At 39.9% G+C, this 24,722-nt stretch overlaps 2 protein-coding genes across 2 annotated transcripts; one reads left to right on the plus strand and one right to left on the minus strand.

The window, feature by feature from the left end:
• Window positions 1-1,330: 1,330 nt before the first annotated feature.
• Window positions 1,331-4,546, minus strand: LOC132611317 (uncharacterized). Its single transcript, XM_060325746.1, has 2 exons — window positions 2,239-4,546; window positions 1,331-2,156 (listed from the first exon to the last, which is right to left on the minus strand). Exons 1-2 carry the CDS (start codon window positions 4,495-4,497, stop codon window positions 1,437-1,439), a joined length of 2,979 nt encoding a protein of 992 aa, XP_060181729.1. The 5' UTR covers window positions 4,498-4,546; the 3' UTR covers window positions 1,331-1,436.
• A 17,668-nt stretch (window positions 4,547-22,214) lies between these two features.
• LOC132610047 (uncharacterized) lies at window positions 22,215-24,196 on the plus strand. Its single transcript, XM_060324301.1, has one exon. The coding sequence runs from the start codon at window positions 22,291-22,293 to the stop codon at window positions 24,124-24,126; it is 1,836 nt and encodes a 611-aa protein (XP_060180284.1). The 5' UTR covers window positions 22,215-22,290; the 3' UTR covers window positions 24,127-24,196.
• The last annotated feature ends 526 nt before the right edge of the window (window positions 24,197-24,722 follow it).

Genomic DNA, 24,722 nt, shown 5'->3' on the forward strand with positions numbered 1-24,722 from the left:
TAAAAACAATCCTTCTTTTTGTTCGGAACTACGAAATGACTTGATCCTCTTCACCGAGTGAGGAGACAAACATGACTGGAAAGAAGAAGACAATTCACAGCAGTTGAAGCCGAAGATGATTGCAGTTTGTTTTAAACGCTTCTATCAAGTCGGCATTACTTCTTCAAATAATGATGCCACTAAACAATCTGATGGATGCTTCAAGTAGTCACTTGCCAAAGCTAGAATGTCGCTCCTATGATGAGTTGAGATTTTTTTTCACCACAAATGCGCAGAGCTGAAGAGTCGAACAAGATATTCTAAGCTGAACTTGGAGAATTATCTGTACATATGTAGAAGGCAATTGAGCTTCATTTTTAAAAATATTGTAGTTCGATGAGTCGTCTTTCCAACAAAATTGGAATCTCGTCATTTCGGCACTCGTACCCCGAGTTATGAATTTTCTCCCACCGAAGCGCAAAGCTGAAAAATAGAACAAGGCAGCATCGGAGTTGAAATTTGGAGAATTATCTGTACAAATATAAAAGGAATTTGGCGGTGATTTTTATATATATTATATATCAATTAGTCCTCTTTCCATATAAATTGGAATCTCGTCATTTCGGCACTCGTACCCCAAGTTATGAATTTTCTCTCACCGAAGCGCAAAGCTGAAAAATAGAACAAGGCAGCATCGGAGTTGAAATTTGGAGAATTATCTGTACAAATATAAAAGGAATTTGGCCGTCATGTTTATATATATTGTATATCAATGAGTCCTCTTTCCATAGAAATTGGAATCTCGTCATTTCGGCACTCGTACCCCAAGTTATGAATTTTCTCCCACCGAAGCGCAAAGCTGAAAAATAGAACAAGGCAGCATCGGAGTTGAAATTTGGAGAATTATCTGTACAAATATAAAAGTAATTTGGCCGTGATTTTTATATATATTGTATATAAATGAGTCCTCGTTCCATAGAAATTTGAATCTTGTGATTCCAACGCTCGTACTCCGAGTTATGAATTTTCTCCCACCGAAGCACGAAGCTGAAAAGTCGAACAAAGCAGAATCTAAGCTAAATTTGGAGAATTATCTGTACAAATCTAGAAGGAATTTGGCCGTGATTTTTATATATATATTGTATATCAATGAGTCCTCTTTCCATAGAAATTGGAATCTTGTGATTCCAACGCTCGTACTCCGAGTTATGAATTTTCTACTACCAAAGCACAAATCTGAAGGGTTGAGCAAGGCAGAATTCAAGCTAAATTTCGAGAGAGAAAAAAAAAGATTCTTTAGTTATCTTCAAAAAAAGGGGGAGAGAAAATTGATCCAAATCACAAGACGAAATAATTCATGTTGAAATAAAGGCGACTACTTTTATTGCTTCAAGAAGGAAATGTCACTACATCATAACAAGCAATTAAAAAGTAAAAATCCTAAGCAAGAATCTAAGTCACGGAAAAGGCTTGAAGCATAGGATTTGTTGACGACTCTTCTCAACCGCCTCTTCAAGCTTGGATAGTCTCTCTGCTTCTTCATCAGATAGCACATGATTAGCTTCAATAGTATGAATCTCGCCCTCTGTAATGGCGATTTTCTCTTGATTTTTGGACAACTCCTCTTGGTGTTTGTCAAGGAATGCAATAAGTTGCTCCTTCCTAGAGTTCAAGGCTGCTAAGTCTTTCTCCACATTCGCAAGATTTGCCTGAAGCTCCTTCATGGACCCATCTAGCTTTCCATGTTCTTGTTTAGCATCATCGAGGCACCGTTGTGCATCTGAAAGTGATTCTTGGTGTAATTCTTTAGTCATCTTCGACGATTTCAAAGAGTCATACTCTGCATACGCCTTGAAGAAGTTCTCGACAAGACCCTCCAAAGCAGAAACATCGATAATATTGATTTTCCTAAGTTCCTCAAGAGTCGAAGAAATACTTGCCTCCAACACCATAAAGCTGTCTAAGGAACCTAAAGAAAATTGTGTAATCCATCCGCACAATGCACCCCATATCTCAGAGACGAAAGTTGATTTGAAGCGGAAAATAGTCCCTTGTGGATCAAAGCTCGACGCGCTAGGTTGCAATGGCTGTGAGGAAGGTCTGAAGGTCTTCGGATGTGTAATCTGATCAACGACAACTTCAGCCGCGTTCATCCCGTCTAGTTTCTGGAAACCCAACTACAAAACAAAAAATAAAAAAAAAAACAGATTTAAAAACAAAAAGTGTAAATGCAGAAAATATGGAGAGAAGAAATATTACTTGTTCTGCTACTTCTTCCAAGCCCATCATCGAGTTTGGATCCCCATCCAGATGGATATCAGATCCAATGCTAATAGCGTCCAAATCAGCGAATTCATTATGGTGATCGTCGGACTCCTTCGATTTCCTTTCTAAACGATTCCAATGTCGATATCCACTTGTATTACTCTCCGTCGAACTAGAGGATGCGAGGGTATTTCCAACATCGATAGGAAGAGAGGAAGGGCGAGACTTTTTGTTGCAAGATGGTGCGAGACTTGATGTTTCTTTGGCGCCCTTGTCCAATGAACTCGAAGGCTCCCTTCTTTTGGAAGTATTGTTGGTCACCTTAGGAGCCGTAGCACTTGTCTTGGAGACTAGTCGGACGCGTTTAACTCCTTTGTCCATAGGGATTTCAACATCCTTCAAGGTTTTGGATTTAGAAGAAGTTTCATGAGCTTGCGGAGTATCATTAAGTTGCACCTCGGACTTAGAATAAGGATGCAATTTTTCTTTCATTCGAGTCGGACCTCTTTTGGACAACATAGGTGTATGATCTTGCTTTGATTTTTGTGAAATAATTCGAGGACTCATTTCTGATGGATTTGTCCGATTGGCTAGCCACCATTCCATGTACTCACGAGTCATTAAAGGCGAACTACCTTCTGATGGGCGCACCGGAATTATGACTTTTGAAGAGGTTCCAAGGCGAATTGAAGAATTCCAAAGTTGTGCTAGTGTTAGCAATGTGCCATCGTATGGTCGCTCCATGAGGTGTCCAGGGATGTCTTGACAAAAACCAAATTGTCTGCTAAACCTATAAGGGCTATAGGACTCCACGATGAGATCCGCATCATGCCTAAGTGTAACATAGCTCGAACGAAGGCTTATGATAGTATCGTTCCATGAATCTGAGAGATCGCCAGTATCAGTGAAGTATAATTCCCTACCTTGTAGCAATGCCAAATGATGGAGGTGGCGGGCATCATCTTGTTGAAATAACTTTCGGGCGTCAGAAAAATTGAAGTATTTGGCCATCTTCTCGCCAGAAATCTTGCATAAAGGTATACTCCGATGTGAGTGATTGGCACGATGATGGGTCTTAAAATATTCTCCTAGCCAGCCATATACATAGTGTATGGGGAAAATTATATCCCCCTGCTTCAAGTCTGGAGAAGTAGAGATCTCTCTCAAGCCACGATATATGCTCGCAAGGACTGGGACTACCAAAGAGAATTTCTCTCCATGAGCCATCAAGCTCGCCACTTTAAAAACGCTAGCACGCACATAATCAATTTTCTTATGGGGGAGAACAAACTTGCAGAGCCAACATGTTAGGAAAGCCGACAAATTCGTCTCATCTCTAAGTGAATCTTCCACTCCTAGCTCGACGAAGGGGGCATGCTCCTCATCGGTTCGTGGTAAGTAATTCATGTCAATATGCCCGGAAGGATTGTGATTCAATCTTGGCTTCGTTGCACGACCTTTCGACGCCTTTTGCGGAGGTTCCGCGTACCTGCTTGGTCCTCTAAACCAAAATTTCACCCAATCATGGATGGACACCTCATGGCGGCCACCTTCGGCAAGTTTGTAAAAGGCTGAAAACAAGTATAGACAGCTCTTGGGGAGCCATGGTTTCCCCTGATTGTCCATTTGCGTCAATTCTTTCGCCGAAGGAACAACTTCATCATAAAAAGATCCGTGAATGGGAAGTCCTGCAATTGTTCGTAAGTCCCAAAGCGAGATAGACATCTCCCCGACGAAAGTGGAAAGCGTATTGGTAGACGGACGCCAAAGCTCACAAAAAGCATGCAGTACGTTGTCATCATAATCATATGTAAACAAAGAAGCGTAGATGGCATCGTAAACTTTGACACGCTCCAAGACTTCCTTATAGCGAGGAAGCACATCTTCCACCCACTCCCAGTAGCCGGGTGTGTAGCAAACTTTTCCGAAACCAGAAGGCGGGACACTCCAGTTGTTGAAACATCCATTGGGATGAGAAGATTCGGTGGGCACGACTTCTCGATGAATTATGGACTTCAACAGAGGGACGTCCATAACAGTGGCCTTGCCTGAGAAGTGGCTCATGACGTCTTTGGTCTCCTTTTTAGACCATTCAGCAAGATGAAGTGTAGAAAGCTCTCCGTCAAGTGAGAAAGCACCGATCACTGGAGGTTGAACCTCCAAGGCAAGGACTTTGGCGTTCGGATTTCGTTTGTCGCTCACTATCTCTAGATGAGGACGCGGCGTATCGCGATCACGAAAGTGCATCATCATTGTTTAAATTCAAATCCGTACAGATGCGCCTAAAGACCTGTAAAAGAAATAAAAAAAGGGGACAGGTAAGTTTCGTAGAGCATGTCCAAAGCCAAGAAAGCAAAATCAGATTCTGTGGCTGATTAAAAGAAATATACCTGAGCCAATATAGAAGCAATTTGATTGTGGTTTTCGTATATGACGTAGCTCTATGTGTCTTCTTTCCGACGCCGCAAACCGTTCGTGATTGCGATGTTCCTAAGTCAAGATATAAGATTTTTCGTCAGGACGCACAAAACTAATGAACCAGTGAACCAGAACTGAAGGTCTGATTCTCGATCAATATCTGAGTAAATATATAAGCAATTTGGTCATGGTTTTCGCGTATGACGTAGCTCTACGAGTCTAGTTTCCGAAACATCAAGCGGATCATGATTTCGACGTTCCTACATTGAGATATGAATTTTCTACCACAGACATGTAAGCTGTGAAGAAAGTGACGAAAATTCATATTGAAAGAAAATTACCTGATAGAGCGATGGGTTCGAACCAACTCGACAATGCTATAAATTGATACCCAAACACCAAGAGAAGGGGTGTATTTATAGATGTCAAAATCTGGTTCCTACATGGACTACACAAAGAAATCCTTGTTCCAGTTGGAATCTAATCATGGAAAACTTAAGCTTATGGAAAGTTTAGGCTTTATATATGGAAAGTCTAGGCTTATGGAAAGCTACTGATTTCTCCTAATATGAAAGTGTTTGCACATGGAAAATACTTAACGTATGGAAAACTACTAATTTCTCCTAATATGAAAGTGTTTGCACATGGAAAATACTTACGTATGGAAAGCTACTGATTTCTCCTAATATGAAAGTGTTTGCATATGGAAAATACTTATGTATGGAAAGCCACTATTTTTTACTAATATGCAGAGTGCTTATGGATGTAAAGTCACTGTTCTCTCCTAGTAGGATTAGGCTTACTTATGGCGGTGGTAAAAATTCGCTTGCGACACGATTGAAGAGCTTGAGCACAATTATTTCCCGTCAGATTTCAAATATTTTGCGGGAAATCAACTATATGGAGGCAAATAATAATAATAAAAAAAAAAACATTCGCTTCGTGAATACTTCAAGCCTCGTCTTTAAAGGTTTGACAAGTCATGAAGCTCGACAAGCCTTGAAGCAGGGGGCATTTGTAGACACTGAAATTTAATCGAACTTAAATCCACAAATTAATTTGGATCATATTCTAAATTCTAAATGTATTGGTCCAAACAAATATTATGGGCTAACATAATCGGATTTATTGTTTAAATCCAACATGTATGGACTTAGTTGAAACACCAATTCAATTGGGCTAGTCTATCTTGTCGGACTTCACATGATGAGCCCACTTTATTAGCCCAAGGTCCATGCCACGTGTCAGATGACGTGGCGCGCCAAGTCAAATCAAGGACCAATAAAATCATGCCACGTGCATAAGTGACGCAGCATGTCAAGTCAATAGAAGAACCAATCAAATGTCGCCAAGTGTTCAAATGACATGGTTCAACCAATCATATACAAACCCTAGCTCTCCCCTGCAACTATAAATAGGGGTCTTCACAAAGCCAAAAGAAAAAGAGAAGAAAGATACATAGAGAAGCTCTCAGCCGCAAGTCTTCCGCATACTAAGAAGTCTTCGCTCCAAGTGGTGAGCCGCAAGTTTCCATATCTCTACGTTTGTGATTAAAGCTCGGCTCCGCATTCGTAGTGAAACATCAACAACAAGTAATTCGTCCATTCAAGAACAAGCAAAGCCCTTGATTGACGGTTGTATCGTGAGGAGAAGAATCAGAGGATTACATCTTTTTATTTAAGATTTCATAAAGATTGTAACCCCCGCACAAATTCTTGAAATCAAATATTATTCTTTGTCGCTATTTTTCTTGTCTTGATTATTATTTTCAGGAACGAAAGATTAGTCGCTACAAATTTGGCACGCCCAGTGGGACCATCTTTACCTCTCATCTCTTCTCTCCAATAGTTGAACTTCAAAAACACTAAGATGGCTTCCAAGAAGGTCAACTCGAAATCCGCATCCGCAAAAACTACCGGATCCAAATTCTCTGTTGCTGTTGAAAGTATCCTAGATGTTACTGAGGGGAGCATCGGACCTGTCACAAGGAACCAAGCCAAAATGCTAGGGCAACGAGTTCCGCAAGCACAACCTGAATCTGCTGTCGTCTTTGGTTCGTCTTCCGCAAACATCACAAAAGAAGGGGAGAATGTCGCCAAAATGGTGGAGAGGGTTCTTGCCCAACTTAGTTTATCTAAGCCCAAGAAATCCTTCAGGCAAGCTGATGATGATGTCTTGAGCACTGGATCTACTCCGCATAACATGTCCGCATCCTATGTTCACGAAAATCTGTGTTATTCTTCTTCATCTATGATGGTGATGCATGCGATGATGACCAATGCTTCAACTGTTGAAGAACAACTCGCGAGCTTGACAAAGGCAATTGGAGACTTGACCAAATATGTGCAAGATCAAGATAATCGAATTGTCAAGTTAACAGACAGGTTTGATAGTGTGATGGAGGGGGATTCGAGTCATGCCCCTGGAAAACGTCCGCAAGCACAAGAAAGGATTGAATCTCCTGCAAAACAAGTGGAACATGCTTCAGAAATTCAAGTTTCCTCTGAAGGGATGATTCCAATCAATCAAATAAAGGAGTTCATCATGGGGACCATCAAGGATAAATATGATGTTTTCGCAAAATCATCCCTTACATATGCGAAGCCGTACACTGCAAGGATTGATAGCTTGAAGATACCTGCCGGTTATCAACCCCCAAAATTTCAGCAGTTCGATGGTAAGGGAAATCCGAAGCAACATGTGGCACACTTCATTGAAACATGCAACAACGCTGGAACATATGGTGATTACCTTGCCAAACAGTTTGTTCGTTCCTTTAAAGGTTATGCTTTTGATTGGTACACAGACCTTGAGTCTGGTTCCATTGATAGTTGGGAGCAAATGGAGCAGGAGTTTCTCAACCGCTTCTATAGCACAAGACGCACCGTAAGCATGGTGGAACTTACAAACACTCGCCAGCGAAAGGAAGAACCAGTTATTGACTTCATCAACCGATGGAGGCATGCAAGTCTAAACTGCAAAGATAAACTTAGCGAAGCTTCGGGAATAGAGATGTGCATTCAAGGTATGCACTGGGGTCTCACCTATATCTTACAAGGCATAAAGCCTAAGACTTTTGAAGAATTGGCCACTCGTGCTCATGACATGGAGTTAAGCATGGTGTCAGTTGGAAGTGAAGCACCGCCGGTCTATGAATCCCGCAAAGGTAAAGACAAGCAAGAAGTAAAGAAAGTGGGGAGATATTTTTCCAAGACCGAAAAGAAAGAATCCATGAACGTTAATGTTGAGCCTGTGAAGTTCACCACTAAAGTAAGCAAGAAGCAGAGCGTAAAGACAACTTCTTTAGAGGATAGAGCGAACAGAAAACCAACTTTGAAGGAGATGCAAAAGAAGGATTATCCATTCCTTGATTCAGACGTTTCTGTAATCTTTGATGAACTTCTTGGGCTGAAACTTTTTGAGTTACCCGAGATGAAATGGCCGAGTGAAGCAGGGAGAACTGATGAACCGAATTATTGCAAGTACCACCGGTTGATCGGCCACCCTATCGAGAAATGCTTTGTCTTCAAGGATAAAGTTATGGAGTTAGCCCACGAAGGAAAGATTTCACTTGAAGATGAGAAAGAAAGTGCAAACCAAATTGGTGTCACAATTAGCTCGCTCGATCCAGTCATGACCTGCAACTTTGTTGAAGGATATGGAGAGAAAGACATCTCGAACATATGTCTGGCAGGAATGATTAAGTTTGGAGACTTCGAACCAGTTAATGTGAATGAAATATTTTCTCTTCTTACACCGAGCGATGTTGTGTCAGTAGAAGGAGGACCGTCTGAAGAAGAAGAAAACCAAATTGGTCATCTTGATGATGGGGGTTGGACTCTCGTAACTCGTCGCAAGCACCGCAAAACAGGTTCGCGAAAGGATTCAGTGAAACGACAGACTAAGGGAAAGAAGGTGAGGAAACCCGAAACAAAAAATCCAGTTGAGCACCCAAAGAAAGAGAAAATAGAGGGGCGCTACTACCAAGAACCGCGTCGGCCAATAACATTAGGAGAATACTTGCCGAGTTGGTTTCACACTAAATTCGTCATTGATGATGTAAAAGCTTCATGTTGTACCGTTGATGAGAAGGAAGCGAAAAACGTGACCTCGTCATGTCGATCATCAGAAGACTCTGCAAAGTCATATCCTGAAGTCATAGATGCGTGCATGGCCAAAATCACATTCACCGATGATGACCTTCTACTCGGCGACATACCTCATAATCGCCCTTTATTAATGATTGGGTTTGCACGTGAGCAAAAGGTGAATAGAATCCTAATCGATGGTGGATCTGGAGTTAGCATCCTTCATATTCACACAATGAAGGAGCTTGGAATCGCAATGGAGGATCTTTCCGCAAGTCGTTTGATGATCCAAGGATTCAACCAAGGGGGACAAAGAGCCATAGGAGCTGTCAAAGTAGACCTCACCATCGGCGAGCTGCAATCTAGCACATGGTTGCATGTGATCGATGCAAGGACTTCGTATAACATCTTACTCGGTAGGCCTAGGGTACATGAGAACAAGGTGATCCCTTCTACCTACCACCAGTGTTTGAAGTATCATGAAGATGGAGTTGAAAAGAAGATTATGGCCGATGATAATCCCTTCACTGAAGCTGAAGCGCACTTCGCCGATGCCAAGTTCTACTTAAAGAAATGTGCCGCAAAAGTTGATGAAGTTGCGATAATCGATAATTCTGAGTTTATGAACAAAAATGCAAAGGTGGTTGCTTGTAAGGAGAAGGCGGCAGTTAAGGAAGATCAAAGGTCCTTCGATGTCAGTAAGTTTCCCAACACAAATGGCGTTTCTTCGAGTAAGAAAGTGACTTCTGTTCTTCGTTATGTTCCAAAGGCCAAAAGGGACGAGGGAAACATGTTGGGAGGTCTAACCCTTCCTATCAAGCAGATTGACACAATAATGTCATCCACAAAATTACTTGGAAGATTTGTGGCTAGCAGCTCGCCACAAAATGAAGAACTCCCTACGAAGCGTACAGGTGAAGGTTTCGATCCAAATGCTTACAAACTACTCGCAAAGGCTGGATACAATCCTAGCGAACCATCAAAATTGGGGAAGCTTCCGATGGAACTTGCGGCGAGGCAAAAACGTGAAGGTTTGGGGTATAAACAACCCCCACCAGTTCGCATCTCCATAAGAAGGGCAAGTAACAACTACAACACTGCAGAAGAGAAACCTCTTGCTTCTAACAAAAAGCCGTCTATCTTTGACCGACTGGGAAAGTCGACCGCGAGAGTTTCTGTATTTGAGAGGTTAGGACCAATGAAGAATGGAATCAAGATTCGGAGAAATCACAAGCGTATGAAATCATCAGTTTTTCCCAAATCTCAAAACATCTCCAAAGACTTCCGAAGTCTGATCCCTTCTAGGATGAGGCGGCAAACGGATCTTGTGGTCTCATGTGGAGAAGTGCTAAAAGCAAAGTCGCATGTTGTGGTCTACACCAAGGAGCGGGATGAAGATGAAGAAAGTGTTGGCTCTTCATATCACGTTACTGTACAAGATGAAAGGGATACTTTATCTCCAATAAGGGTTGATGAAGAATTGGAGGATTTTTCTTGGTGTTATCATATATCTGTCGATGGTGGCGAACCTCAAGAAGATGAAGACGCTAAGGATGCTCCGCTCGAATTTGAAGTAGGGGTAAAAACGACAGTCGATGCATTGAAAGAAGTCAACCTTGGCACTAATGAAGATCCAAGGCCCACTTATGTAAATTCTTTACTTGCAGTCGATGAAGAGAGTGCTTATGTTGAATTACTTAAAGAGTATAAGGATGTATTTTCCTGGAGTTACAAAGATATGCCTGGCTTAGACTCTAAAGTTGCGGTCCATCATCTCGCTGTCAAGAATGGCACACGTCCTATCAAACAAGCACAGCGACGTTTCAGGCCCGAATTGGTTCCCTTGATCGAAAATGAAGTTAACAAGCTTATTGAGGCTGGTTTCATTCGCGAAGTTAAGTTCCCCACATGGATTTCGAGCATTGTCCCTGTGAGAAAGAAGAATGGACAAATTCGAGTATGTGTTGACTTTAGGGATCTCAACAATGCATGCCCTAAGGATGAATTTCCACTTCCCATTGTTGAGCTTATGATTGATGCCACTACTGGATACGAGGCGATGTCCTTCATGGACGGCTCATCTGGTTATAACCAGATCCGTATGTCACCTAAGGATAAAGAGCTTACCGCATTCCGCACTCCTAAAGGTATTTATTGCTACAAAGTAATGCCTTTTGGCTTGAAGAATGCTGGAGCAACATACCAAAGAGCTATGCAAAATATCTTCGACAACATGCTTCACAAAAACGTCGAATGTTATGTTGACGATCTGGTGGTAAAATCAAGAAAAAAGAGTGATCACTTGCAAGATCTGAGAATGGTGTTTGACGTACTACGAAGGCACCAACTCAAAATGAATCCTTTGAAGTGTGCATTTGGGGTTACCTCCGGAAAATTCCTTGGCTTTGTCTTTCGACATCGGGGGATAGAAATTGATCAAGCCAAAGTAGATTCAATCGTGAAGATGTCCGAGCCAAGAAACATCCATGAGTTGAAAAGTCTGCAAGGGAAGCTGGCGTATCTTAGGAGATTCATCTCAAATCTAGCAGGGAAGTGTCAACCGTTCAGTCGTCTCATGAAGAAAGGTGCTCCTTTCGAATGGGACCAGGCTTGTGCCAACGCCTTTGAGAGCATCAAAACTTACTTGATCAAACCTCCAGTTCTAGCGGCTCCTGTGCCAGGAAAGCCATTGATACTATACATATCGGCACAAGAAAGTTCAGCTGGAGCACTCTTAGCCCAAGAGAATAGCGAAGGGAAAGAAAATGCCCTTTACTACTTGAGTAGGATGATGACGCCAAATGAGTTGAAGTATTCGCCGATTGAAAAGTTGTGTCTGGCCTTAGTCTTCTCGATTCAGAAGATAAAACACAACTTTCAAGCCCATGTAGTTCGTCTTATTTCCAAAGCAAACCCCATCAAATTTGTGATGTCGAAACCTGTCCTTAGCGACCGACTAGCAAGGTGGTATCTCCAATTTCAACAATTTGAGATTGTGTACGTTCCTCAAAAAGCTGTGAAAGGGCAAGCATTGGCGGATTTTCTAGCAGACCATCCGATACCCGATGATTGGGAATTAACTGATGAACTACCCGATGAGGATGCAATGGTCATTGAGATTCAACGGCCTTGGAAGATGTATTTTGATGGTGCTGCACATCGCGAAGGAGCTGGCGCTGGTGTGATATTTGTCACTTCTCAAGGGGAGGTCTTACCGTATTCCTTCACTTTAACACAATGTTGCTCTAACAATGTTGCAGAATATCAGGCACTCATCTTGGGCTTGAAATGGCTGTTGATATGAAGCAGTTACAATTACAAGTCTTTGGAGATTCTGAATTGGTAATCAATCAATTGTTGGGTACCTACGAGGTCAAAAAGCCAGAATTGCATCCCTATCATCACTATGCACAAAAATTAATTGGGTGGCTCGGCAACGTAACTCTCCAACACGTGCCAAGAAAGGAAAATAAGAAAGCTGATGCTTTGGCTACTTTGGCTTCAACATTGACTTTGCCTGACCAAGCGCAAATCACTATCTGCCAGAAATGGATAGTACCGCCGGAGGACGATGAGAATGAAGAAAGCAAACTCGAGCTTCTTGTGGCCGTTACTGAAGCTGAGAAGGTCGATTGGCGACAAACCATGATCGATTACTTGTGTTATAGCATTCTTCCAGAAGATCCAAAAAGAAAGACCGAAATTTGTCATCGTGCCCCTCGCTTCCTTTACTACAAAGATACTTTGTACCGTAGATCGTTCGAGGGAGTTCTCTTGCGTTGTCTGGGGAAAGAAGAAGCGACTCAAGCTATGCAAGAAGCCCACTCTGGAGTTTGTGGATCACATCAATCTGGGCCAAAACTGCACTTTCATATAAAAAGGATGGGGTATTATTGGCCAACAATGGTGAAAGATTGTTTGGACTATGCGCGAAGTTGCAAAGCATGCCAATTTCATGCAAAGTTTATACACCAACCTCTTGAGGTGTTACATCCAACTGTTGCATCTTGGCCATTTGAAGCTTGGGGGCTAGAAGTGGTTGGACCGCTACCGAAATCTTCTGGTGGCCACTTGTACATCTTAGCTGCAACGGATTACTTCTCAAAATGGGCTGAGGCTGTCGCCCTCAAAGAAGTTAAAAAGGAGAATGTGGCAAACTTCATTCGAGTAAACATCATCTATCGTTTTGGCATTCCTAGATATCATAACAGATAATGGCAAGCCGTTCTCCAACAAATTGATGACTAAGATTTGCGAGCTTTTTGGCTTCAAGCAACGAAACTCGTCTATGTATTATGCTGCTGCAAATGGACTAGCTGAAGCATTTAACAAGACCTTGTGCAACTTGTTAAAGAAGGTCGTCTCCAAGTCTAAAAGAGATTGGCATGATAGAATGGAAGAAGCTCTTTGGGCATACCGAACGACTCATCGCACACCAACTCAAGCAACTCCTTATTCTCTTGTTTACGGAGCTGAAGCGGTCCTTCCACTTGAACGCCAAATACCTTCATTGCGGCTCGCTATCCAAGAAGGGCTCACTGAAGAAGAAAATGCTCGTCTACGCCTTGAAGAGTTAGAGGCCCTTGATGAGAAAAGGCTGGAAGCTTAGCAAAGCCTTGAATGTTATCAAGCTCGTCTTTCCCGTGCTTTCAATAAAAAGGTTCGCCTGAGGTCCTTCCAAGTTGGTGATCAAGTCCTGGCGGTAAGAAGACCTATTATCATATCTCATAAATCTGGAAGCAAGTTCACTTCAAAGTGGGATGGGCCATATGTTGTCCAAGAAGCCTATACAAGTGGCGCTTACAAGCTTATAGATGCAGATGGCTTGCGGATCGGTCCCATCAACGGGAAATTCTTGAAGATGTACTATCCTTGAAGCAAGATGATACTCCTGGCCCGCATGAGTTTAAACTGTGTACGACCCAAAAAAAAAAAAAAAAGTCCGCTAGGTTGAAAACCTCGAAAGAGGCGGCCTAGGCAAAATTTAGGACAAACAAAAAATGTCCGCTAGGTTGAAAACCTCGAAAGGGGCGGCCTAGGAAAAAGTTAGGACAAAAAAAAAAAAAATCGAAACTACGAAATGACTTGATCCTCTTCACCGAGGTACGTAGGCGCTTAGGGTTTCATTCTAAGTTCAGTCGCACCAAAAAAAAAATCCTTCTTTCTTGTTCGGAACTACGAAATGATTTGATCCTCTTTATCGAGCGAGGAGACAAACATAACTGGAAAGAAGAAGACAATTCACAGCAAGTGAGAACATTTTATAGGTTCATGCTTGAAAGAATTAGATACATCAATGATTTGAAAGAAAGGATGGAAATATCTATACAACATCCCATGCAAAATATCTAAGCTATTCGTGATGGCAGTTGAAGCCGAAGATGATTGCAGTTTGTTTTAAACGCTTCTGTCAAGTAGGCACTATTTCTTCAAAGAATGATGCCACTAAAAAATCTGATGGATGCTTCAAGTAGTCGCTCGCCAAAGCTAGAATGTCGCTCCTATGACGAGTTGAGATTTCTTTTACCACAAATGCGCAAAGCTGAAGATTCGAACAAGATAGATTCTAAGCTGAACTTGGAGAATTATCTGTACAGATGTAGAAAGCATTTGGCCGTAATTTTTATAAATATTGTAGATCAATGAGTCTTCTTTCCATAGAAATTGTAATCTCGTCATTTCGGCACTCGTACCCCGAGTTATGAATTTTCTCCCACCGAAGCGCAAAGCTGAAAAATAGAACAAGGCAGCATCGGAGTTGAAAGTTGGAGAATTATCTGTACAAATATAAAAGGAATTTGGCCGTGATTTTTATATATATTATATATCAATGAGTCCTCTTTCCATATAAATTGAAATCTCGTCATTTCGGCACTCGTACCCCGGGTTATGAATTTTCTCCCACCGAAACGCAAAGCTGAAAAATAGAACAAGGCAGCATCGGAGTTGAAATTTGGAGAATTATCTGTACAAATCTAAAAGGAATTTGGCCGTGATTTTTATACATATTGTAGATCAATGAATCCTCTTTCCATAGAAAGTGGAATCTTGTGATTCCAACGCTCGTACTCCGAGTTATGAATTTTCTCGCACCCAAGCATGCAAATCTGGAAAGTCATTGCGGCAGATCCATTGATCAACTTCAAAATTTAATTCAAGCCGATCCTGAAGGAGTTTGGCTCTAATATTTTGATATGTAGCCTCTTTTGAAGTCTAGTTTCTTCAGAATCAAGAGGATCTCCATTCCATCACTCCTACATCAAAGAATAAATATTTTTGCAAAGATGCGCCAAGTACTTGATCGCCGAAGTTTGGAAAGGAATACCCCAAGAGTCAACCTCGCCAAGTCGCAATGATGATATGCACCACATAGTTTCTGTCCAAGCTTCAATAGGGGATGCTAAACGCTGCCAAAGGAGTGCTCCAAGTGCTTTTTTTTACCGAGCCGCAAAGAGGAGACAATTTCATCTACTTCAATGCCAAATATGGGACGAAGAATTCACCATGTACATCTTCGACAAACTCAAGAACAGGATGCTCCATGATTCATGAGCTTCGTCGCCAAAAAAATGCACCACGTGTGGTTCGGCGCCAAAGCCGTAACTGCAAACGAAGGTATACCAAGTGGTTCTTCGCCAGTCATTTAGCCAACAGTTAAATCTCCTTAGTTTGATAGCGAAACACTCTCTGAAAACCTGCAAAAAAATAAATAAAATCTTGAGCTCTCAATGCCAACGGCACGACGCTTCAATTTGGCACGATAGACATGGATTGAGGCCCCAATATCACGAAGCTTTATCTTGCGGCCAATAGTTTGATCTCGAATATCAATCTCTCTGCCACTAATGCTAAGTCGTCTTGGCATGTCCATTGGATCTGTTGTCAAGAACTCAACTGGCGAACTTTACCAAATACGGAAAGGGGAATAATCCAAGTATTGAAACATCCATTGGGATGAGAAGATTCGGTGGGCGCGACTTCTCGATGAATTGCAGACTTCAACAGAGGGACGTCCATAACAGTAGCCTTGCCTGAGAAGTTGCTCATGACGTCTTTGGTCTCCTTTTTAGACCATTCATCAAGATGAAGCGTAGAAAGCTCTCCGTCAAGTGAGAAGGCACCGATCACCGGAGGTTGAACCTCCAAGGCAAGGACTTTGGCGTTCGGATTTCGTTTGTCGCTCACTATCTCTAGATGAGGACGTGGCGTATCGCGATCACGAAAGTGCATCATCTTTGTTCAAATTTAAAGTCGTACAGATGCACCCAAAGACCTGCAAAAGAAATAAAAAAAGGGACAGGTAAGTTTCGTAGAACATGTCCAAAGCCAAGAGAGCAAAATCAGATTCTGTGGCTGATTAAAAGAAATATACCTGAGCCAATATAGAAGCAATTTGATTGTGGTTTTCGTATATGACGTAGCTCTATGAGTCTTCTTTCCGACGCCGCAAACCGTTCGTGATTGCGATGTTCCTAAGTCAAGATATAAGATTTTTCGTCAGGACGCACAAAACTACTGAACCAGTGAACCAGAACTGAAGGTCTGATTCTCGATCAATATCTGAGTAAATATATAAGCAATTTGGTCACAGTTTCCGCATATGACGTAGCTCTACGAGTCTAGTTTCCGAAACATCAAGCGGATCATGATTTCGACGTTCCTACATTGAGATATGAATTTTCTACCACAGACATGCAGAACTGTGAAGAAAGTGACGAAAATACATATGGAAGAAGGAAATTACCTGATAGAGATGGGTCGAACCAGCTCGAAGATACTTCAAATTGACGCTCAAACACCAAGAGAAGGGGTGTATTTATGGATGTCAAAATCTGGTTCCTACATGGACTACACAAAGAAATCCTTGTTCCAGTTGGAATCTAATCATGGAAAGCTTAAGCTTATGGAAAGTTTAGGCTTTATATATGGAAAGTCTTGGCTTATGGAAAGTCATTATTCTCTCCTAATATGGGAAAGGGCTTAGACATGGAAAGTTTAAACTTATGGAAAGTTCATATTTTCTCCTCATAAATCACAAAGAAATACCATGCAAATATGGAAAATATAGGAGAGTTATACATGTTGGTAATATGATTTGCTCGGGATTAAAAGCATCTTCCTGATTGACGACGCCAACCGAAAGAGAAGCATATCTCTATTTTTAAAGATCTGAAAGGCGGCTATATAGCTAAAGTTGGAATGGACGGTGATTAACATATTGTCCAAAATCAACTGGGTGTCCTAATTCCTTAAAAAAAAAAAAAAAAAAAAAAAAAAAAAACGCATCAGCTTTGGAAGTCTCCTAATCATATACAAACTAGGAGGAACCATACACAATTCGGGAAAATATATTACCAAGGGGTTAGTACATTGGCATACAAGGAAAAGTAAAACCCCATTTGAAAAGTATGATTTAATGTAGTATGGACTAAAATTTTCACAAGAGACATCACGTGAACATTTAATTCAAAGTCCATCATATCCTTACTTGGTGTGGCATAACATTGCAATTAGAGCATTAAGTTAATACTTCAAGCCTAGTCTACAAAAGTTTGGACACTCCGACGAGCCTTGAAGCAGGGGGCATTTGTAGATGACGAAATTTTATTAAAAGTAAATCCACAAGAAATTCGAATTATATTAAATCCAAAATATATTCGTCCGAACAAATATTATGGGCTAATATAATTGGATTAATTGCTTAAGTCCAATTGGTATGGATTTAATTGAAAGACCAATTCAATTGGGCCAGCTAGTCTATCTTGTCGGACTTCACATGATGAGCCCACTCTATTAGCCCAAGGTCCATGCCACGTGTCAAATGACGTGGCGCGCCAAGTCAAGTCAAGGACCAATAAAATCATGCCACGTGCATAAGTGACGCAGCATGTCAAGTCAATAGAAGAACCAATCAAATGTCGCCAAGTGTTCAAATGACATGGTTCAACCAATCATATACAAACCCTAGCTCTCCCCTGCAACTATAAATAGGGGTCTTCACAAAGCCAAAAGAAAAAGAGAAGAAATATACATAGAGAAGCTCTCAGCCGCAAGTCTTCCGCATACTAAGAAGTCTTCGCTCCAAGTGGTGAGCCGCAAGTTTCCATATCTCTACGTTTGTGATTAAAGCTCGGCTCCGCATTCGTAGTGAAACATCAACAACAAGTAATTTGTCCATTCAAGAACAAGCAAAGCCCTTGATTGACGGCTGTATCGTGAGGAGAAGAATCAGAGGATTACATCTTTTTATTTAAGATTTCATAAAGATTGTAACCCCCGCACAAATTCTTGAAATCAAATATTATTCTTTGTCGCTATTTTTCTTGTCTTGATTATTATTTTCAGGAACGAAAGATTAGTCGCTACAGATGCCTAATACCTTCCCATTAGAATATTTAGAACCCTTACCTAGAATTTATTAGGTTAGTAAGACCTTTAAAATTAGAGTTTATTTTTAGGCGTTTACTTAGGTAAAATAGGTGTCCTAATTCACCTTTTAAAATAATTGGTGGTGACTCCTTAAATGAAATAATTAGGGATCACCAATATGTTGTACCCCGCTTGGACCCGGTTTAAATGGGGTATAACAGTAGTCGCGATTATAATTCCGTTTTGTGTTGGAGTTGGCTTGAAAACAAAGTAAATATTGAAGATCTTGCTATTTTAGTAAAGATAAGGTATAAATCATTGAATCTCTCTCTTATTTAACGTTGATTTAGGAATATTTACTAGAATAAAAGTTATAGTTTGTTGTGTTGATGTTGTTGGCTTATGGATTGAGGTTTGAAGAAAGTTTTGGATGAAAATATACATATTTATCTTGTAGAATATTGAGAATATTGTTTGGGAGTTATTTTGGTATTTGGAGGAAGTAGATGATATAGGGGAGATGCTGCCCAAATTTTCGTAACCCAAATTAGTCTTCAATAATTAGTGCTTATAAGTTGATGGAAATATGATGAAAGTATGATTAAAGATGTATTTCTCGATATATAGATTCGGGTAAAAGGCAAGCATCGGTGTAAGGATTTCTTTAAGTGGTGGCTTGACGGATAAGGTATGTAAGGTGTTTGTTTCCCTCTTTCTTTGGCACGAATCTAACTAGAATATAAACACGAGTGTTCCATAACAAATCCACTCCATTCCCATGCTTTGTATTTCAAATCTTAATGTCTTGTTATTTTATTGATTCTTAAAATATTATTTTACTTATCATCATCGATTACTTCTTTGGACTCGATACGAATTCCATAAGTTATTCGGAGGCTACCGACCTTATGTCACTCTAAAAGGCCAAGGTCATATCATTGACTTCTCATGCATGGTATATATATATAATTGTATTGCACTATTTTACTACACTGTGCCGCGCTATAGTCGGCCGGGCATGGCTCGTAGATGCGCACACCACTGAAGTAGGCATGTTATGATATTGCCCCGGACGCGGGCTAATGATGATAACATCGAGCCTTAATGGCTGGGCATGATTTTACACATATAACACCGAGCCTTACGACCGGGCATGGATACTATATGTTACGTATATATATATATATATATATATATATATATATATATATATATACATAAGCATACAAATGATTTTATCATGCATTGTATCTCGTGCTACTTCTAGATGTTCAGTTTTCTTTTGCCTTATTAATGTTACTTATATCTTAATTATGTTGTTACTCTCCTGCCTTACATACTCAGTACTTTTATCCGTACTGACGTTCCATTGTACGGGACGTTGCATTTCGTGCTGCAGGCTCCGATAGAGTTATTGAGGAGCAACCGCAGTAGGATTTTCCAGGTTCAGCGGTGTTAGCAAGTACCACTACTCCGGGCTTGCTATCTTTTGGTACTTTTCGGTTAGTATAATATATGTTCATATGTATACTCTTAGAGGCTCATGGACATAGTGGGATATGTAAATATTATGTATGGCCTTGTCGGCCTTGTTTTGGGTTCTTGATATTTTCTGATAGCCTTGCCGGCTTTATGATATACGTTATGTAATGGCGACCTTGTCGGTCCACATATGTACATATGTGTTGAATTATCGGATATTTCTACGTTGGGCCTTTTCTGCGTACAGGTGTTCTTTGAGTTATGGTATGTGATGTTCAAAGTAACTGTTAAGTTAGGTGATTTTCGCCCTACGGGCTGGAGCCCGTCATACTCCTCGTTGGGGGTGTGACAAGGCGTTGAGTAGTTAAGGAGACGACGAGCTATGTTAAGGCTAACCCTTTCTTTCTAAGGGTATGATTCCCTTATTGTGAACTCATACATGATATCCATAGTGTCCTATTTCCTAGAATTGCTAGAAACTCATAATTCTCAAGGTTCTTATAGTATTGTTGATAAAAGTTCCCTATGATGATGATGATGATTCCATTTCTACAGATAACAAAGCTTATAGTTCTTGATGTTCTCGTGATATTATTGAGCTTGTTCCATGATTATTGATTTTATTCATTGTTGTTGATCTCATCTTATAATAATTGTTCTTTCAAGATGAGATATAGCGATGATGATGATTTCATAATAGAAATCGGAGGTTTACCGACCTTACGTCTCTCCAATAGAGTGGTAACGTTTTATTTGGGCTCCCTTGCATGCTTTATATATGTATGTATTTTCTCAAACCGAGCCACGCTATAGTCGGTTAGGTACGACACGTAGATGTGCACACCACTGCAGTGGGTACGTTATGATGATGCCCCGGACGCGGGATGATATGATATATGGATCGGGCTGCATGTTCCGCAACAATATATATCTATATGTATGTATGAAAAATGTTTTTTTTTTAAAAAAAGAGCTAAGCATGCATGACATCTGCCTTAAGAGGCATCCAAGTGTACATGTTATCTCTCTTATCTCATGTTATTTTCCATATCTTTATTATGTTGTTATTCATGCCTTACATACTCAGTGCATTATTCGTATGACGTCCTTTTGCTGCGTTCATGCCCGCAGGTAAGCAGAGAGACAGATCAGATAAGCAGGGAGACTGATCGGATCCTTAGGTGCTTCATCAGCGATTTCTCAAGAGTGCTCCATTTGCTTCGGAGCTGCAGCCTAGTGGTATTATTCTTTTGTGTACATATTTGGGTACAACGGGGTCCTATCCCGTCTTTATGATTTCATACACTCTATGTAGAGGCTCATAGACAGATGTATAAAGTTAGATGTTCTATAACCTCATCGGTTCATGTTTTTGTGTATCATTTTTGGCTGCCTTGTCAGCTTGTGCATATGGGCATAGTTGAGGATGATTATATAGATGTGCATTTATCTTTTGGACTCATGCCCTTACAAATTATGATAGTTATGAGTTATCGTTGTGATCCACCTAGATATGATTATGAGATGTATGAGAAGAGGTGCTCGGGAGGTTAGCTCCGGGTGCCCGTCATGGCCCTCTGATTGGGTCATGACACAACAGTTCAAGAACTAGTAATAAATCTAAATAAAAAATATATCATCCAATAAACTATTTAAGATGAGGATGACTAAAGTAGTCCCTTCTTTTAGATAAATTTTTCATGAATTAAATAAAATGTTTTATAATCGCGCGAAGCGCGAATAAATTTAATAGTTAAAACGATACACAAAGAATTTGGTTTCAAGTCTATCTGATGATATTCTCCTCTTATCTTATTTACCGTGAATAAAGTAAACAAATACATGAAAAGAATAGTAACTTTTAGTTTCCCCCTAATTTCACCGCAACTGGTTAAATGTTCCAAAATAAAAAGAGGAAATAAAAATAAACCTAAGTCAATCCATACTTGGGGGCACCGATCACGGATTATGGTTCTACTTCTGATAATTTTAATAAATAAATATCAGATAATATCTCTAACTATAATAATAAATCGAAACCCTTTTTTTCCTTCAACTAAAACAACAAAACATTTATTACACCACCTGTCTGTAGCTTTTTTATTTTACGCACACCTTAAGAAATATTATTAATTAGGAGGGTATTTCACTATTTTATTCTTAGACGTATAATCTCTCTTCATTAAATATTTAGTCAATTTATGTGTCATCTCCATTAATGACAAAATTCTACTTAGGGTAAAATAGAAAAAAAAATTAATTATGCTATGAACTTCTAAAACGACAAATAATGTTAAATAACTATGTTTACTAACCACGACAGATAATTTGATATGCATATGTTTCTAGCTGTACAGTCGAGTTTCCCCAGTACTTTTTTTTTGTGTGTTTTTAGTTTTTACCATGAAAAAAAAAAGTAAAACTAAATCTCATATATTTAAAAATTTCCGCCTAATTTCACTCAGTCGGTTAAAATAATGATCCAAAAGAATAACAACTCCAGTCAGTGAAAACAGGTACGTGATCACCAAGCGTTTTTTTTTTTTTTTTTTGGAAAAATAGATGGTGCGTGATCACCAAGTAAAATATTCACTATATGTACATTCCTCAATAACAAATTTCATAAATCATACTATTATCAAATTCATTATCATTATTGTCCTTCAACCAATTAGTGTATCAATCAACAATGTCTCCTCCACCTGCATTGCTTGGTCCACCAGAAATTCATGGAATTTCCACTACTATCACCACCCCACCACCCACCCTACATTCCCTCATAATTAAGTCAACATTAACACCACAACAAGATATTTTTTATCAGCCAATTATGACAAGAATGGGTTTAACAGAAAATGGTTCAGCCACTTTTTTATCTACTGGAAACCCATGTTTAGATTTCTTTTTCCATATTGTACCTGATACCCCAGATCAAGATTTAGTAAAAAGATTAGAACTTTCTTGGAAAAATGATGCTTTAACAACCCTTAAGCTTATTTGTAACTTAAGGGGAGTTAGAGGTACTGGAAAATCAGAAAAAGAAGGGTTTTATACTTCTTCTTTATGGCTTCATTATTATCATCCTAAAACCCTTGCATGTAATGTTAAAGCCATTGCTGATTTTGGTTATTTTAAGGATGTTTTGGAGATTTTGTATAGATTGGTTGAGGGTCCTGATGTTAGAAAAAATGAAAAAGAAGAGTGGACTGAAAAGAAAAATAATGGTTTTTTGGAGAAAAAAGAAAGGAGTATTTCCTATGTGAGTAAAGGGAAGGCAAAAAAAATTAGATTGGAAAAGATTATGGATAAGGCAAAGAAATTGTTGGATAGATATGATAAAGATTGTAATTTTAAGTTCTTGTATGATAAAATTTCAGGTTTTTTTGCTGATCAATTGAGGGAGGACATGAAATTGTACAATGAAGGGAAATATTATGAACTTAGTCTTGCGGCTAAGTGGTGTCCCTCTCTTGATTCATCGTATGATAAGTCATTGTTAATGTGCGAAAGCATTGGAAGAAAATTATTCCCTCGCGAAGATTATATTGAGTATCAGGATCTTGAAGACGCGCATTATGCTTATCGTGTGAGGGATCGATTGAGGAAAGAAGTTTTAGTGCCATTACACAAGGCATTGGAGGTTCCTGAGGTGTATATATGTGCGAATAAATGGGAAGATCTTCCTTATAAACGCGTCCCTTCAGTCGCGATGACATTGTACAAGAAATTGTTTTACAAGCACGATAAAGAACGATTCCAGCAGTACATTGAAGATGTGAAGAGTGGAAAAACAACAATAGCTGCTGGTGCATTGCTTCCACACGAGATAATCGCGTCGTTAAAGGATTCCACGGGACCTGAGGTTGCTGAGCTTCAATGGGAAAGAATAGTTAGTGACTTAGCAAAAATAGGGAAGTTAACAAATTGCATGGCAATAAGTGATGTATCAGGAAGTATGAGTGGGACTCCAATGGAAGTTTCTGTTGCTTTAGGGTTGCTTATTTCTGAACTTAGTGAAGAACCTTGGAAAGGGAAGTTAATCACATTTAGCAGTAATCCAGAATTTCACTTTGTGAAGGGGAAAAATTTGTCACAAAAGACTAATTTTATTAGGAGAATGGTTTGGGGTGGCAATACTGATTTTCAGAAAGTGTTTGATAAAATTCTTGAAGTGGCTGTGAAGGGGAAATTAAGCGAGGAACAAATGATAAAGAGGGTGTTTGTATTTAGTGACATGGAATTTGATCAGGCTTCAATGAATCCATGGGAGACAGATTATCAAGTTATACAGAAGAAGTTTAAGAAAAATGGTTATAAAAAAGTGCCTGAAATTGTGTTTTGGAATTTGAGGAATTCAGTGGCAACACCAGTACCTAGTAATCAAGAAGGGGTGGCACTTGTGAGTGGATTTTCAAAGAATCTTGTCACTTTGTTCTTGGAAGAAGGTGGGATTATGAGTCCTGAAGCTGTTATGATGCAAGCTATTTCGGCTGAAGAGTATCAAAAGCTTGTAGTGTTTGATTAAATTGTAAAAAGAATTGTTGGAATTGTGATGAGATGTGCTCTTTAATTTCGATCTATTAATAAGAAATATGAGTTCCTCTATATTTGTGTTCATATTTATATAGTTTGTTTAATTTTCTTTTGACTACTCTTTCTAAGTGGGATTTAAACTAGAAAATATTTCTGTCATTGATGTTAGTACTAGCTTCTACTATTTTTTTGTTCCTGATGTGTGAAAACAAGAAGATTGATACTTTAATTTCTTGCTGCACCTGAATGGTGATTTTTTTTCTCTTTCTTAACGATGTTAATCTTTGTTGGGATCGAAATCAGATTATCGAAATTTCTTGAAGTCTTAGAAAAGAATCCATGGCTACACTTGGTTTTTTTTCCGACTTCCAAGTTCCTCTCCGTCTCCCTTTGCCAAATAGAGACTTCAAGAAGCTTCTATCTTAAGGCTGCTACCGATTCCTCCCAATGAAGCTGAACTCGCCTATGGTGTGCAAACCTCTTTCATGGAGGGGCATCGACGGTAAGCGATGCGAGCTACACCGGTCCTCCGGAGGGGAAGTCGAAACACCCCTCCACACTCAGGGTCAGGAACGGGAAAAGGAGAAT

Source organism: Lycium barbarum, chromosome 9 (genome assembly GCF_019175385.1).
Source record: "Lycium barbarum isolate Lr01 chromosome 9, ASM1917538v2, whole genome shotgun sequence".
In the NCBI taxonomy this organism is placed as follows: domain Eukaryota; kingdom Viridiplantae; phylum Streptophyta; class Magnoliopsida; order Solanales; family Solanaceae; genus Lycium; species Lycium barbarum.